Source organism: Hemibagrus wyckioides, linkage group LG27 (genome assembly GCF_019097595.1).
Source record: "Hemibagrus wyckioides isolate EC202008001 linkage group LG27, SWU_Hwy_1.0, whole genome shotgun sequence".
Lineage (NCBI taxonomy): Eukaryota > Metazoa > Chordata > Actinopteri > Siluriformes > Bagridae > Hemibagrus > Hemibagrus wyckioides.
The window spans coordinates 9130063-9148907 of record NC_080736.1 but is presented as its reverse complement, the minus strand read 5'-3'; the positions used below and the strand labels follow the sequence as shown (position 1 = coordinate 9148907).

General features: G+C 38.0%; 1 protein-coding gene across 1 annotated transcript in view; it reads left to right on the top strand.

Moving 5' to 3' along the window:
- Positions 1-18845, top strand: part of si:ch211-186j3.6 (neural-cadherin) — a 225120-nt gene that overhangs the window by 90988 nt on the left and 115287 nt on the right. Inside the window, exons 7-12 of the mRNA XM_058382382.1 lie at positions 1264-1406; positions 9120-9292; positions 12282-12450; positions 14056-14226; positions 14452-14624; positions 17376-17543. Coding sequence (XP_058238365.1) covers positions 1264-1406; positions 9120-9292; positions 12282-12450; positions 14056-14226; positions 14452-14624; positions 17376-17543 — 997 coding nt within the window. The remainder of the gene's footprint in view (positions 1-1263; positions 1407-9119; positions 9293-12281; positions 12451-14055; positions 14227-14451; positions 14625-17375; positions 17544-18845) is intronic.

Sequence of the window (18845 nt, the reverse complement as noted above, 5' to 3'; positions counted from 1 at the left end):
GTGTTTTCTTTTTCCACATTTTAATACCTTTGTTCAGAAATGTACCTGGGGAAATATTCCGAGGACCATGTTGGCAGTTTAAGATGTCGCACTGTGCAGATGTGAAATTCCTGTTTGTTTCCTTCACCATTATATGATGGAGAATTTCTGAGAAAATGAAGCAAGGAAGGGCCTAGTGGGAAAATCTTGGTTGGAAATGTATTGGTGTTGGGAAGTCTCTTATTGATGATATGATTTCCTTCAGTCGTCGAAGCCATACTTACTGAGGCATTTGTGCAGCACTGTGGGATGTCTCACTTTCTTTTGCTCAGCTGAACGACTTTAGAAGATTTTACCAGTTTTTCTAGTGAAAACATATTTTTGTTATATATATGTACCTCAGCCCATTTGATATAGAAGAAACTTGTGACTATGAATTTCAGTGAAGTCTGAAAGACTAGTCCGGGACTAGGTACATAAGAAATAACAAAAATAATCTTTTCAGAAAACCATTATTATCTAGACAGGGGGATGCTAAATTTTAATTCTTGTACTATCACTGGTCAGGAAAGCTACAAAAACCTAGACATATGGGATGAGATATGGCATGTGTATAACCGAGGATCACACATCAACTTTGCTAAACTGGCATTGTACTATCAAGTAGTGTGTACTGTTTTGTACAGCAGGAGGACACATGGTCCCAGCAGGAAACACAGTTACACCCACACTCTTCATAGTGCTTTATAATGATTATCTCCTTCAGTGGAATATAGAATATATTGTAATTTAGAGCCTAAGAATAATTACACATAGACCAATTTGCCCACAGCTTTTCTCTCCTCTTCTCTACAAATCGGAGAAATTCTAAACGAAACAACTGACAGCATATTTTGCGATTTACACCCTTACACAGTCTCATGTGTATTTCACGTGTCCTGCTCATGTGAATATTACACAGTATATTCACTGTTGCCTGTTATATGCACTGTTGTTAGGTTTATTTACTGTTTTTTTTTTTTTTCCATTGAGGCACAAACACCTGACAATGTTCTCACACCATCTCATTCACACTTCCTTGCAAATTTATCTCGCCCTTTTAAACTTTAAATGAAGTGTGACATATGGGAAATGCACTCATTAAGTCACAAGTGAGATAATTATGAGATAGCAGTGTTTGTCAAGAATGGACACAGCACATGGTTTGCTATTTAAAGGAAATAAGAAGTGCTGACATCTGTCTTTGTGTGTGTGTGTGTGTGTGTGTACATGTGTTCTTTTTAGATATCGTACTTTTGTGTCTGAAGATGCTGGACCCAATACCTTGGTTGCAACGGTACTGGCTAAAGATCCAGATGGTGATGGAATCACGTACAAAATCTCAGCAGGCAACGAAGAAGGCAACTTTGTCATTGACAGTCAAAAAGGTGAAGCATTTCTCCACTGCTGCTTTAATGTCCTTTTCCTCAAATAAACACAAATCACGTTCATGCTATACATGTTTCAGTATAAAGTGGTTGAAGAAATATATTTCAATCTTTATTCTTATTTTAATAAGAAAACAGACTTGTCTGATACAGCCTTTGGTGGCTGTATTTTATTCAATAATGGGTTTTTCAAGGTGATTTTAATACACAATTGTGCAGTTGACTTTGTTGACTTTGACCAGATGTAAATATACAATGATTCAGAAATCTCATGTAGTATCGAGTCCTTCAATCTGTCAGTGTGGCTGGAGTGGCATATCAAATTTAAGGCTAATAAAGTTACCGCTTCTGGGCATGATCTTTTCAAGGATGAAAATGCCTGAGGAATGTAAGGTTTTAAATGTCTGTTAAATATTACATGGAAAAGTTCTTTGTTGAATGTTTAGCAGTGAGCAACTATTTTCAGATTGTATGAGTGCAATTCTTATATCTAAGAGTTTCAGGGTCAGAGACATCGTGCTTAGTTATTGCAGAGAAACACTAAAGGGACTGTTAATTCATACTGTAGCAAAGCGTTTGCAGGATATCCACACTAGAATTATTATTTTCGTTGTATTAAATACAAATTTTACGGAATTTCTTTTTTGGGCTCCAAATATTAATAGACATCATAATGTAATCCTTTCAAAATATTTGCAGAGCTCAATAGCAGAATACTTTTGAAGATGGTTATAGACTAATGAATAAGGAAACTGAAGCTATAAAGCAGAACTAGGGGAAGCAGCAAAACCAATGGTGTGAATGGGTGTGAAAGACACTGAAGAAATAAGAGGCTATGACCAGGATTGAAGAATGAACAGAGGCTATGGAAGGGCCAGATGTTGTAACTAATAATAAGGAAGTTACAGAGGCTGGGATTGAAATCAAGAAAAGGTACAGAGGCTGTAACTGACATTGGGGTATGAATAGAGGCTGTGACTGACAGAGGCTCACCAAGGCTATTACCGACACAATATCAGAAAGGACCTGACACTGATGCAAGGGGAAGTGACATGAAATTGACATAGGGAAAACATCACAGACATGGACAGAGAATAATGCAGGAGAATTAGGGTCAGGGATTGACACTGATGTTGACATAGAATCGGGTTCTCTGCCAGATACCGGAGACTGCTCAGTGACAACAGCTGTGTCAGTCTTAGGATTAGGGGCAGAGAATCAGGCTAAATGTAGTACTGGGTAAGGATCAGAATCAGGAGATGAGAGACAATGAATCCAAATCAAAGACATGTTTGGACTAATAATAAGCAGTAGGAGATGGCAAGGAACAGAGTAAATGAGGGAACTATGAACAGAAAAGGCATATCCCAAATACTGAGGTAGTACCAGGACAGAGTTGTGAATACACAAAGAGACATAAAATGTCGCAACAGTACTCCAGGCAGTGCTGGCAACAGGTTGAGTTGCTGATCCCATATTATCAAGGGCAGCAAAATCAAGGTTATTCAATAAAAAGCACCTAAACCATATGCTAAAGGAACAATGAAAAATGTGTTACGCAGCTAAAAAGGGAGTCCACAGTGGTTTCCTTAGCAGGTTACATTTTGGTAGCACAGGCCAGGTCAGGTGCAGGTATTTAAATAGCAGGCTGGTATCTCTCAAAGGTTGGCAAGTACACAAAGTACTTGAAAGTAGACACAACAGAGTAGAAGTCTAAGAGGTTGGTGATGGGTCTCAGAGGTTGGTGACACAGCATTTGTCTTGGAGACAGTGGTATCAGAGCAAGGGTCTCAGAGTTTGAATGTAAAGCAGGGCACACATAGAGATTTCTGAGGACTGAGTCTTGAAATTAGTAGCCAGGACAGTGCCAGATAAATTAGACAGCCAGGTCTTGTAGTTTAGCAACAGAGCAGAGACAGCAGAGCAAGGATCATGGATGCTGGAAACAGAGCAAGGCTTTCTGAGTCAGAGATCAGAGCAGAAGTTCCAGATGCTGGCAGCAGAGTTTTAAAATTACTTGTAAAGGTGGAAGTGTCTCGGCGGTTTAGAAAAGAGCATGTGTTTGGGAAGCACTAGTTACAAATTAAGGGTCTGGGTGGTTTGCGAGCAGAGCAAGAGTCTCAGGTGCTACAAAGCAATAGTTTTATATAAAGCAGAGAGTTAAAACCAAAAAATGGAGTCAAATGGTAACAGCTTAACAGGCAACATTAAGAAATCTATGAAATGTCATTATTATTACTAAGTTGAGATGATCTAAAAGTGTCTGAACATTTCCTGTGTAAACCCACTTTATCTTTAGAAAAGAATGTCTATTTCTTTGAAAGCCTACACCCCATTCTGCTTATTCATTAGACTCTCACTCCTCCAATCAAGATTTTCTGTAGTCTAAGACAAGCTGTGCACTTGATGCTTGCTGGTAATTTGCCTGTAACTCACCGACAGATATCTCCTGTTTGAGTTACTGCTGCATTAGGAATTCCAACCTCATAGTCAATAAGATGTTGTATTAAAGGCATAAATACAAAGGACATATCCAGCTGGGTGGAAGATGCATTTATCAGTGTTTATGCCGATAATCAGCCAGATCATCTCCACCACACTGCACCTGTCAGGATTTATTATTTATTTATTAATTTACCCCCCATTTATTTATGGTGTTTTCTGTTGTTCTTGGCCCAGCAGACACAGTATTAAGAGAGGTTCCATCATCTTAATGCCTATCCTTGTGAGAATACTTGAATAAATGAAAATTATTGGTTATGCAATATAGTAGACATGCTGTAAACATTGTATGATCACTAATGAATTGCTTTTAAAAATGTGCAATTATTAATTAATGTGAGAATACACACAGGACATATAGCAAGAGAAAGGGAAAGAGAAAAACGATGTTGTACACACAACATAAAGTCTCTTAGTAAGTGTTTTGTTACCGATTATCTAAGCAAATTAGTCTAAGACTGTGGTGAGACTGTTGAGTAAAGAAAGAGGTGAAAACTGACTGATGATTGAAATGACTTTCTACACTTGTTCATTTGACCTTTTGTGTTGTTTTTTTTTAATATGATTTCTTTTCTTTTTTTTTATCATGCCCTGAGTGTATAGTGTGTATAGTGTGGGGTTGAGATGCTGATTGGAGCTGATGTGGGATGAGGGCCAGTGGTTGTTTACCCTCTTCTCGTTCATATGAAGGGACTTTTACTCGTCCATCCCCTGGACAAACATCATCTTCATCTTTGATGTATGCTGATATGTGCTGGCTGCCTCATCTCTTTGCTTCCTGCTTCATGCAGACACACACACACCTATACAAAAACACACAAACCGACAGAAGCACATGTACCCATGTATTCAAGCTCTGTGTACGTAACTTAAAGCACAAATAAATTAGATCACTGGATGACAGAATAGGCTTTTCAACAGAATAGGCTTTTTTCCCTTGAATCTTTACACCACTTCCATGCATACTGGGATGCTAAACCTAAAGGTGAAAGAAACTAAAGGAGAAATAAGTGTTCAGACACCTTGTTTTTGTGACTTAATATAATATCAGTGCATATACCTTTTCAAATTTCACACATTTACAGACTTTGTATTCCTAAATACACACAAAAATAAGAGACCACTGCAAAATAATCAGTTTCTTATGTTTTTTTTTCTTACAGGTGCATGTATTGGTGAGATGAACAGTTTTGTTTCATTTTTTTTGTGAACTGCTGATAATATTTCTCCTAAATTCAAAATATAACTATTGTTATTTAGAGTGTATATTTAAAGGAAATGACAACACATCAAAATAACCCAAGATCATGCAGTATTTGCAGAGCTTTAATAACTCAAATAAAACAAAATGCAAATCATTTGTAAACAAATTGTGTTTGGCTAAATAACATTAAGAAATCAGTATTTGGTGGAATAACCCCGATTTGCATGCGTTTTGGCTCCATGCTCTCCACCAGTTTCTCACATTGCTGTTGGGAAACTTTATACCACTCTTTTTGCAAAAAAAGCAAACAGCTCAGCTTTGCTTGATGGTTTGTGACCATCCATCTTCCTCTTGATGACATTCCAGAGGTTTTCAGTAGGGTTCAAATCTGGAGATTGGGCAGTGGGCTCTTATTTTTTTTCCAGAGCTGTACATATTGTATATATTTAAAGCATACAAAATGCATGTTTAAAAAAATATTGTAAAAAAGTATTGAGGCATCATAAATTTCCAGCATTAGTACTTTACAGCAAAGCTGTTATTTTGCCAGCTTTGAGAAGTCTACAGTATGAAGTAATTAGCTTTTTTGCAGCATTTCCATTCAATCTGCATCTTGGTCCACCCTTTGCTGCTATAACAGACTCCACTCATCTGGAAAGGCTTTCCACTAGATTATTGGAACGTGGCTGTGGGGGTTTGTGCCTATTCAACCACAAGAGTATTAGTGAGGTCAGGACTGTTGGGCTTGTTTTGCATTCAGCATCCCAATTCTTTCCAAATGAAGTTGAGGTCAGGGCACTGTGCAGGCCACTTGCGTTCTTCCACAACCAACCTTGGCAAACACTTTATGTACAGGGGCATTGTAGAACAGGTTTCAGTTAGATCCCTTAGTTCCAGTGAACTCTGTTAATAGTTTGGATGAGGTCCACATATGTTAAGGTGTCTACATACTTTTAGCCATCATATCCAAAAGCATGGCACTAATATAGAGTTTGTAACAAACTGCACTCTTCTGGGAAGGCTTTCTGCAATCTACCTTCCTATTCCTCCCACCTAACATTCCAGGAGACAGTGTTCTCCTGGCATCCACCAAACCAGGTTTTCATCTATCAGATTGCCAGATAGTGAAGCGTGATCGATCACTCCAGAGAGTACATTTTCCCTGCTCCAGAGTTAAGTGGTGGTATGCTTTGCACCACTCCAGTCAACGCTTGGCAATGCGCATAGTGATCATAGGCTTGTTTGCAGATGCCACACCATGGAAACACGTTTAATAAAGCTCCTGACACACAGTTCTTGTGCTGATGTTGCTTCCAGGCAACTCTATAATGAGTGATGCAACATAGGACAGGCAATTTTTACACACTCCTGCACTTCATGTCTGAGCTGTTGTTGGGCAGATCTAGCAAGGAAGATTTAAAAACTTTAATAACAATTAAATGCTTGCAGCATTTTACAGCAGTTAAGCTCAAGCAAATTATTTATCTGTGCAGGTTATATATATTTATGCATGTTTGATGTTCAGCAAACTGGCTTACAAACTAATTCCACCCTTCTTAATATGGTGGCGCTTGAATATGTCAAAGTAGATAGCACTATCGCAGTGTTTAGGTTTTCTATAATAGCTGTATCTATAACAGGGACAGTTCATTTGCCATTATCTCTTCCGATACAGCTAACTATTAGATGTATCCACTTGAATTCATTTGAATCATAGAAATGCTGGTGGTCTTTATTGTTTTGTCTGCCGAAAATGTACAATACTTTTTTTTTAAATTGCGTCTATTTTATCAGCTTCAAATTGAGCACCTTGCAGCTATCTACTGCACATTACCTTGTTACACATTTCTAGTGGCGTAGGCCTAACTGTGCCTACGGCATTTAGAAGCTGGGTACAGCTGTATGTCACTGGAACACACACACACACACACAGATACACATGTACAGAAGCCCACATATACAGAAGCGCACACACACTTTTCTGTGCTTTTTACTTTGCTTTTCTGCCTCAGACCTCATTGCACTTTGACATTGGTTGGGGGGAGAGTAATTCAGATTGAATTAGAATTGATTACACATTCTTTTTTTTTCTCCCCCTGAAGCTTTGCCACAAAAGCACTAGCACAATGCATTAGAATCAATTCACGGCCCTGAGGTGAATGTGATTCCTCCAATGCCAGGTCTGTGTCAGTTGCTGTAGGGCTTCCTTTTAATGTGCTTTAGCTGTAAGCTGCAGATAGGAGGCATCCAGCTCTCCAGCTAAATACACATTGTCTGATGAGGCTGAGGGAGCGCAGAGAAAATGTCTAGTGCTGTCTGATAGGTCAAATTTAAGCTGAATCCTGGTGTCACAACTTGGGAAGTATTTAGTGTGGCAGCAGCCCACACACTAAAAAGACCACATAAAACCAAGCATTGTAGATGTGAAGAATACACACGCATGATGATGTGTGCTCTTATGGGAAAATAAGGCACACTAGCGTGCTGTGATATATCCCTATGCAAAGTGGAGGTGGATTTGCTTATAACAGCACATCCAAGAGTGTGTCATTCCTCTTATACCACAGTGGATTGCCAGCGATTAAAATGTTGAATTTATTAATGAACAGCATGTCATCCTTTAACCATTTAGAATCACATTTAATCTCATGGAATGTCTGTGAGATGGCATAGCTCCTGTTATTACTTAAATTATAAAAGTTGATCCTGCTCCAGCCTTTACTAGTTTCTCCTTCTTGACAATAAATAAATAAAAAACAACTTGTGTTACTAAGAAACTGCAAAGGAAAAGTTGTTAGTAGTTAGAGCTGACAGTAGAGATTTCTTCCATAAATGCAATATAAATGTCACTTTAAAAAAAAAAACCCTATTCATATCAATGATTGTACTTTTTTGTTGTTAATTACATTTTTTTGTTTTATTCAATATTAGCCTTAGCATTATGCAGAATAAACGCCGCACACGTCTCTTTGAATGCGCTGTTACTACAGAAACAATAACATGTTAAAAACACATGCAGTAATATGAACTTAGTATTTCTGTTACTACAAATTTGACATATCATTATGACCTGTATGACTGGAAACCTTCATTTCAACTTCAATCCTATATCATCTGTTATACCACAGCGCTGTTCGATTCTCAAATCAGAAAATGCTGATCAGAGACGACTTTGAGATTCGCATCATCATTTGTTCACAATCATCATTTGTTCACAATTAATGAATTAATGTTTGGGAAAAGAAGCTTATCCTGGGAACACCAGGCCCAATCTGGGAATACACTCTGGATCGGATGCCAGTGAATCGCAGGACAGCACATGCTTGTTCACATCAGCTCAACTTAATTGGATTGTTTTCTCTGATTTTTTTTAACACACATGATGCCTGGGAACATTGCATGACCTGACAGGCATTAACTTTAAGTAGAACTGATGAAACCCCACAGTTTATAGCCTTGACTTATTACTACAAGACCTTCCCAGTAACCATTTGCATGAATATTTTGAAAGTTTTGCAGATATTCTGAGTGTGATTTGTAGAGAGGCCACAGGGTTTACACTAGCTTTACTGGCTTTAACATAAGGATCAAATCTCTGTACATTGACTGTAAGCAATACTCCAAGAAAAGAGCAGAGGGTCAGATGTATAGATGTACAGTACAAGACCAATTCCCTTAAGCCATAAACAGAGAAATATGCTAGAGAGAGAGAGAGAGAGAGAGAGAGAGAGAGAGGTTGATATAACAGGGATAAACAATAAACCTTCTCAAAGTGAGAAGGTTTATTGGATGCTGTTTATAAAGGCATCTTATCTTCATTAGATGAGATTGAATTGAGTGCATATTGCATTACTGTGCCATGTTGTTGCTAATTTACTCTTGTCCCTCAGGTTAGATTTGACCACTGAGAGCTCTTGGAAATATGAAGGAAATACTTATACATAGTAGTTTTCATATTTTTCAAGGTTCCACTTGAGTATTAAAAAGCATGTGACTCCTTCTCTTAGGGCTGATCCGACTTCGCTCCAATCCTCCACCGAAATTGCAGGGAGTGGAGTACGTCTTGAACATCACAGCCACAGATGATAACGCCTCTGGAGGACCTCAGTCTCTGTCATCCATGGCCCAGGTGATTGTGGGAGTTGATGATGTCAACAACAACAAGCCTATCTTCGAAAAGGTACTAAGCTTTTGTCTGAATGTTTAAGTTGATATTATTGGAATCGAGTATCACGGTTTCATTTTGTCATTTATGAAAAATGCCGAGTGATTTGGAAATTGATTGTGGCTTTGCATTCAAGGCCTAGTAAGGAAACATTCTTCCAGTAAATTTTTCATGTCTCGTAACTTGATCCTGCTCAATCAATATGATCCATTAAGCCTGTGGTTGTCAACTGGTGGATCGCCATCCAGGACCTGACCATTTCAGCAGATGGAAAATTTCTAACTGATGTCAGCTCAAATGAAAGAGTCATCACAGACTTCACATGTTTTTTTTAATTTTATTTTATTTAGTCTCTCTGTTCTGATTAGTGAAGCAGTCTTGTTAAAAAAAAAAAGTCAATGATGACAACGTTGTGGTTATAATGATGACTGGGAACATGAAGTGCCGATGTGGAACAAAACCACTTAGAATTTCTCTTTTTATTGCTGTGTATTAATCATTCACAGTTAAGCTTTAAAAGTTAACTGTTCTCACCATTCAGCCATTTTGGTAGCTTATCAAGACTTTTTTAAGCCAGGAATTTAAGAATGTATACATTGTACTTTACTAAATTGAATGCATTTGGAGAATATTGTTCACTGAGAACAAACTTATTTGACTCACGAAATGAAAATATAAGAGGCCTAATTATTTCAAAAGCTGATCAAATGAGAGCTGTTCTTATTTTTAGCCTAAGAATAATTGACCCTGCTGTACATTTCCACAGCATTTGGTCTGTTTTTCTCACCAGCCTTGTTCCATTCCATTTTCAAGTACTTCTTTATCGCAGTTTCTATGTCCATCTGTCCTCAAGAGAAGTGATTAGCCAGCCAATCTGCACTAGCCCTAGATCATTTCAGGGCCTTTTTAATTAACGTGTGAAATATCTGCCAAATTATCTTGGGCTTACCTGCCTAAGAAGTCTCAATTTAACATGAGATGAGGGGTTTCGGGTGGTCTTAAATGAGGGTGCTGAGGTGAGGAGACGCTCTTCGGGGAGCGCTAACACTGCGGAACCACTTCTGCAGCTGTGAAACGTTCTTTTTGACTTCAGCTCACTGAGAAGTAAGGTAAATTAGCGTCAGCCCTTTTTGAAAGAGAGGTCAAACTGCTTCCTCGAGGAGACGGGAGACGTGTTTCTACACTTCCTGAGCTGCGGCAAGAGACCTGAAGTGGCAAAGCCGCAGTACTCAATCCCCGACCAGAAGACTTCCAAGCGGAAAATATCCAGAAGGGAGGAGAAATAATGCTTTCACACCACTGCTCAGCCTGACAGCTCTTTTCTCTTCACTCAGTCCATCCTCCTCCATCCTTACTTCTCCATCTATTTCTCTTACAATATCCTGTTTCTCTCTCTTTCACCAACTCTCTTTATCTCCAACTTTCTCTTTTTTTTTTCACTCTCTGGTTGGTTTCTGACTTTTCTGCTCTCCATGGGGTATGCTGGGAAGCTGCAGGAGAGAGAGAAAAATGCCTTCATGTTGTGTTATTGCTCTTGTCTCCTCCCCTTCTTCCATCCTCTACTGCTTGCCCCCTTTGGAGTGTGTTCTTGGATGAGAACCAGATCTTTCCTGGGTGCAAGAACATCAGTAATAGTGGAACTCCTCAGAGATGGAGCCAATCTCACACCATGGGGTTCAGGTTTTGTTAGCAGCGATCTTCTGATGCTTTCAGGAAAGGATTACAGGGTGGGGGTTGTGTGTGTCTGTGTGTTTGTGTCTGTGTGTGTGTGTGTGTGTGTGTGTGTGTGTGTGGTGGGGGTGTTAGGGGCTAGAAAAGGCAGGAGGTTATTGACTTTACTTTCTATAAAAGTTTATGGTGTGGATGCAGACTTTTTGGACTTTCCTATTTCACTAACCTGAGCTGAGAGCCAAAAAAAAGAAACCTTTGTATTATTATTTTTTTCCATTCATTCATTCATTCATTCATTCATTCATTCATTCATTCATTCATTCATTCGTCTATCTATCTATCTATCTATCTATCTATCTATCTATCTATCTATCTATCTATCTATCTATCTATCTATCTATCTATCTATCTATCTATTTTATTATTTTATATTTAATTTTCTTTCTTTCTTTCTTTCTTTCTTTCTTTCTTTCTTTCTTTCTAAAAAAGTTTATGGTGTGGATGCAGACTTTTTGGACTTTCCTATTTCACTAACCTGAGCTGAGAACCAAAAAAAAGAAAGCTTTGTATTATTTTTTTTTCCATTCATTCATTCATTCATTCATTCATTCATTCATTCATTCATTCGTCTATCTATCTATCTATCTATCTATCTATCTATCTATCTATCTATCTATCTATCTATCTATCTATCTATCTATCTATCTATCTATCTATCTATCTATCTATCTAATTATTTTTATTTAATTTTCTTTCTTTCTTTCTTTCTTTCCATTAGAGGATTAGAAAAAAAAGGGACATAATAGATCAATGCCATTTGTTAATTATTTCAGAAGTATCAAATGCCAACAAACTGCCAGCGAACATGTCTCAGTTTTCATTTAAAGTGTAGATGATGAGGAAAGCAGTTTTTGTTTCTGTTGTTTTCACACATACTGATGAAGATGAGAAAAAGGTGTGCATGCAGCCCAGCATGGCTAAATTATCAGGGCTTATTCCAGCAGTGTCAGAAGACTTGGCAAGATGCAATTGATTCAAGGATAATTCAGTTATAAAACACTGATGAATCTCAACAGAACAGATTCATAAACCTCAGCTTCCCTTTTTTCTTTACTTCTCTCGCTCACATTTTTTTTACTTTCTCAACTCCTATTGCATTGCTCCTCACTCTTTCTTTGTTGTCTATTTTTCCTACTTGTGGTTTCTTTGTTAATGTTTATTCATTTATTATTTTTATACATGCTACTATATGTTAGATTCTTTATATGTTAGTATCAAATTAGTGCAGATTCTTTCATGATTTTATTGTGTTACCTCTTTGTCTGTGTCTCAGTGTCAGCAGTATAAGGAGATGGCGTCTGTTCAAGAAAATAAGCCGTCAGGGACGTTCGTGCTGCAGGTGCATGCTGTAGATGCTGATGAGGGAGCCAATGGGAAAGTAACGTATGGCTTCATGCACAAAGACAGTATGGTCCCAGCCTTCAACATCGATCCTGACACAGGTACTTGCAAAATAAATCTAGAATAGCTATATAATTAAATAACTTTCTTTTTTGTATACATTTCATACAGTTTCATATATATCTACAGTCATGTGATTGACTATTCAGCTCTTTATTAAGGAAGAGGTGAAGAAGGTACAGGAGTTTAAGTACTTGGGGTCCACAGTCCAGAGTAATGGAGAGTGTGGTAAAGAGGTAAAGAAGCGAGTGCAGGCAGGTTGGAATGGGTGGAGAAAGGTGTCGGGAGTTCTGTGTGATAGAAAAATTTCAGCAAGAATCAAGGGGAAGGTGTAGAAGACAGTGGTGGGACCGGCCATGCTGTATGGTTTAGAGGCAGTGTCACTGAGGAAGAGACAGGAGTCGGAGCTGGAGGTGGCAGAGCTGAGGATGTTGAGGTTCTCTATGGGAGTGACAAGGTTGCACAGGATTAGGAACGAGTACATCAGAGGGACAGCTCATGTTGGATGTTTGGGGGACAAAGTTAGGGAGGCCAGATTAAGATGGTTTGGACATGTTCAAAGGAGGGAGAGGGAGCATCCTGGGTTTGAGTCCTGCTCGCTGTGTGTGTGGAGTTTGCATGTTGTGTGGGTTTCCTATGGGTGCTCTGGTTTCCTCCCACAGTCCAAAGATTGGACTTGCTGATTGGAGTCTCTAAATTGCCCATAGTGAATGAGTATGTGTGTGTGTGCCCTGTGAAGGGTTGGCAGTCTGACCAGGGTGTATCCTGCCTTCATGCCTGAGATAGGCACAGGCCCCCTGTGACATATACTTTATTTTCATTGTTGACAAGAACAAATGGAAAGAAATCATTTTTACATACAGTATATTAGTACTCTTTTATCTGCCACTTGGAAGTCACACACATTGAAACGTGTGCATGAATTCCAAAGTTCACACTAATTCCATTTAATCACAGCCTTTTAAAATGTGTCAGCTTTCAAAAGAAAAGAAAAGATGCCATTTAGCAACTCCTCTCGACATCTTTAATGAAATGAAATGCTTCATGAAACATAACCGTTTATTGTGCATCAATCCTGCAGCTTTTTTAAACAAAAGAGAGAAAAAATAAAAAAAAAATAAAAAACGTGTGACATTTGGAATTTCTTTGTTCCAATTAAATTGTGTGACTGTTACTGCAGTTAAAAAGAATATTAAGCTTTATAAGGGGAGGTTTTGTTCTACTTGCTGCTTCAGGATTTTATAAAGATATATTCACTTTAATGCATGTAAACATTATGAACATTAAGGACTGAGCAGTTGGGCCGCATGTAGCGGTGTCATCTCAGAGCTTCAGGGTTCACGATTCAATAAGGTTTCTGTGTGTTTGGAGTTTCGCGTGTTCTTTACATATCCCTGTAGGTTTCCTCTGGGTTCAGTAGTTTCCTTTTCACCCAAACACCTTACATTCAGTCTTCATCTTTCTGAAGATGAATACATTCTTAGATTTAAGAATCTAAAGAACGTTTAAAAGCTTATGTGGTAAAAGCAAATATTGTGTTTGTGTAGGCAATAAACCAATTATACAAGAAAGATTAATGGCTTCACAGATCTCCTTTCACAATTGGTCACCATCATTGTGTTTTTTTTTCCATTATGCCGTTGTAGGTGTGATCATGACTGCGAGAAAGTTCGATAGGGAGCGACAGAGGGAGTATGCCGTGACAGTCACAGCTACAGATCAGGCAGCAGATCCTCTCATAGGCATCTGCCAACTCAACATCCTCATACTGGATGAGAATGACAACAGCCCGAAGTTTGAGAATCTGCGCTATGAGTGTAAGAATTTGCTCTTCTTCATTTCAATTCAGCCTCTACTTTTGCATTGGTGATTAACCTGCAAGTTTTGAATTAATCTTGACTGAACTTTATTTGACCTCATGGCTTGATAGAGTTTGAATGAAACATACAAATTTTGTGCTTTTTTTCCCCCCTCTCTAACTACACACCTTTTCCCCATGGTTCTGATTAAAATAATTTGTATTCCGTTCTCTGTTCACACAGACTTCTTGAGGGAGGACACCATGATTGGCACCAGCTTCTTACGAGTCGCTGCACATGATGATGACTACAGCACCAACGCAGCCATCACGTATTCCATGTCTAAAGAGCAGCCAGAATACCTGCGAGTCAATCCTGTGACGGGCTGGGTTTACGTCAACCAGCCCATCTCTCAGGTCTGTATCCAATATCTAACACATACACACACACACACAAATCTGTTGGGTTAGAGAAATATACATCTGTGAGGTTTACAGAAAAGATGGATTGCTCTCTTACTGGTGGAGATAAATTGAAATTGCGCCCTGCCTCAGCAAGGCATTTTACATATGGGGGGCTATTTTCATGCAGATGTAATTTGTTGTTAGAATGCCAGCACATTGCTAATTTGGTTGAGTGTAAGCCAAGTTTTTCCTGTTCGTGTCTAGTTACTTTTTTTCATGCTTATAATGAAGGCACTAATTTAGGTGGATGCTAGAGAGTGATATTTTTTCAGATCCATTTTGGTGCAAAATAATTGCTCGGCTATTGCAAAATTATTGTCTATTAGTACAAAGATTAGAACAAAACTACAGTATATCTTGGATTCAAGTTTAAATATATCTACATCTATATTTACATGCTTTTCTACACAAAATTTTTCTTTCTGTGCTGTGCATCAAATAATCAATAATCCTACAGTAGATTGCAATCTGAAAATTTATGGAGCACAACAATTAGCCAAAGCCTGAATTTCTTTGTGTAAGAAATCACACTAAGCTTTCCTATAAGAAAAAAAGTTGGAGTATAATATAGGCAGAACATTTTGGCTGTTTATTTTATTTTATTTTCTTCTTCTTCTTCTTCTTCTTCTTCTTCTTCTTCTTCTTCTTCTTATTATTATTATTATTATTATTATTATTATTATTATTATTATAGCAGCTAATGGAATATTTTCCCAGACTGCCACAAATAAGAACAAACAACTTACACATCATAATTATTAGAATCAATAAAATCACAAACAAAACTAATTAGCTCACTAAATGTATTGCCAATATATAGAAGACAAAGTAAACAACAGGTCCTACTGGCTTACATGTGATCTATAAATGCACAAAATATGAGATCGAATATGAAATTTTTGTTGTTGTAATTATGAAAATGTCACCGTGCTTAAAGGGAATGTGAGCAGCCGTTTTGATTGGATATCGGACAAGCATGCCTGACCACACTTCTCAATAATATTTACAATTGCACAGTTCTGCACCATGTTACCTCATGCTGACAGAATATACAACTCCTTGATCATATAACGTCTATGTGCTTGCATAATCAACACCAAAAGACGGCTACATGGATTCTTGATTTCAGGAAAATGTGTACTGAGTCACTTATGTCATATTGTTCCTGAACAAGAGTTCACATTTATCTCTAAACAAACATACTGTCTACTGGTGTTGAGATTTATTAGCTAGAATGTGTGTGAAAACATAAGCCAGGTTGGTGAAATCCAATATAGTGGATTTAAATCCCACTCTGTCAGCACATAGTGGTTTAAAGAGTGATACAGTTTAATGTATAGATGATGCTGGGCCAGATTGTTTGCCCGCTCTTGAGGAAAACATGAGTTTATTTAAACTGCACTTTTAAAGAAATGGGCGTCCTTAAGGGTTCTTTGTATAATTAAGGAATTTATCTTTCCAAATGGATTCTCTTTTTGACATCACTTTCATCAGATTTTACATAAAGCACTTAACTAAAGAACTCTTTGGGATGTTAGATGCTAAGAAACCTGAGACTGCTTAGAATGATGGCACCTCAGTGCCATTGCCTGGCTTTGATGCAAATAACAGACAAGGCAAAAGAGATCAGATGCTGCGCTCTATCCATACCGAGCAGTCAGACACGCATCACACATGAAAGATCAAGGCCAGATGAAATCTGCTGCAACAGGCAACCAGTGGATGTTCGACGATGACTAAAAAATGCAAAAGCAAATATCAGTCATACGTACGCAAAAGAAGGGGAAAAAATTGGCAAGAAACTCTCTCAGACTGCACTCTAAAGCTGGAAACACAACTTGTGGGGTAAACTTGTTGAACCAATTTAGTTGCACTAAGTTTCGAAACTCAGAGAGAGAGAGAAAGAGAGAGAGAATGTCATAATGCTAGTAAAGATATGGAGCCTAGCCTACAGGAGTAAAAGGCAAGCCAAGACTCATTCTTATCCTGATTTGTTGATATTAGTGGTTAATGTCATATTTTTTTTTTCTTGCTTCTTATATTTCCAGTGGCCTCAGTGTGAAACAAAAACTCACTGCCCCTACCTGCTCTTTTACATCTTAATTAATACATCAAATTAATGCTATTTGAGTCTAAGTCCAATAAAACAAGTCTAATTATTTAAATGTGATGATCAGGAGGGAAGCAGTGATGAGAGCGGGTGGGAGGCATGTGTGTGGATAGGGACAGAAAGAGAGTAAATTAAATCGTTTGATATGAAGGCCCCTCAGAGAAGCAGTCTCAGTTAGAACAGTTTCCATGACTACCAAGGGTGTATGATAAAGCGTATGTGTGTGTGAGGAGGTCAGTCTGAATTTGTTTGGCTGTCATCACATCAGACAGCACACACACTTCTTTTAATACAAGTCAAAGTGGCACATCAACAGGGATTGGAGCAGGCTCTCTCCATGCTCACCTCTCCCACACACCGTCTATTGAGCTCACAGCATTTCAAATGCAAACAATCATTTCGGGTTATCATTAAACATCATTTCGGCTCCGTCATTAGCCTGTGACCGTGTGTTTTAAAAGAAATTATGAGATGCTTGAATCAATGGACTCAAGAATACACAATAGGAGAACCTTTTATGGACTAGTCTAGAACAACATCATTATGCGGTGCTGATCAGGAGGCTTTAACGCTTTGTGATATTTCGATTGCAGAGGACCTACATCACCAGAGAGATCATAGCCACAGATGGAGGGAACCGGAGTAGCTCTGTTGAGCTGGCTGTCACTATCACCAATGTGAAAAACCAACCACCTCAATGGGAGAAGGAAAGCTATGAAGTTGTCATACCAGAGAACACCGTCAGAGACACTCCCATCGTGGTACGATCCATCACACTGCATGCCATGTAGATTGCAGACACTGTGGAAACGGTTCACAAGTCAAGTCGAGGTTTATTTATTGCTTACGCATTATGTCAAGACATTGACATGTTTGTGACAAGACTCTGAATTGCTAAGACAATTGACAAGGTGGATAGCTAAGACGTGACATTATAATGCAGAAAATATTCCAAATAAACACAAACACAGAATACAATAAGAATGCAATATCGCAAGTACAATATAACTATTCAGTCAGACTGACTTGTGTAGTAACAGAAAGTGATCTGGGTTTTCGTAGTACGGATATTTTCGGAAATAAATGGGATAAATGTCACCCGCTCTGAATGTAGGCGTCTGCCAAATGCTGTAAATGTAATTCGAAATATATATGTAAATGTAAATTTGTCTAGTAATATTAATTGACTTCATTATTTGAAGATGTTTGAATGAAGTGGTGGGGAAGCTCAGAGTGTAATTTCCTACTTTGACAAATATTTGAAATCTACTACTTACCTTGCTTGTAGCATAGCAACACTGACAGGAATAATTAATAGACACATACAGTGCTGAATATTGTTTATTGTTTTATATGCATGTACAATGAATAGGAGCAGATTGTACCTTCTACAGAATACGTTCTACATAATACCTACTTGTCCTACATTGATTTTGTGTACAAATTACCCTGTCGAAAATTCTGAGGTTTTGAGAGATGTCTGTGCAACAACCAAGATCATCTCCATAATGTTATCATCTGCGTAATGCATGAATTTTAAGATGTTATTGTTGAATTATCTTTCCAAGGGGAAACCTATGTGTGGTTTAATGGAGAGCCCCAAGGACTGATCATTGAGGTGCACCATGTGTGACAAGGGAAGTAGAGGATTTATGGTCACCATTGGTTATAAAGTGGGATATATCAAAAGGATAAGAGGTGAAGGAAACCTGAGCCATGCCAGAAATAGAAGGGGAAAAGGGTCTCTTCAAAAAAAATTATAATAATAAATACATATATATATAATAATAATGAATAATAATCCAAGTAGTAGAACTGCTTGTTTTTATTTATTCATTTATTTATTTTCTGAAACTTTAGTGATCACACTGACAGGCTGACAAACCTGGCACTTACTTGTTATCCCCAAAAATTCACAAGAAACAAGCAGCTTCTGTTTCACTCAAAGAATTGAGAAGCAGTAAAAATAACATAGAGTTTTATTCCACCAGTGAAATGGCAAATCTGATAAGATTAAAGCTCAAAGCTCAACAAGATTCCTATTTTGTTCTAAACATTCTACC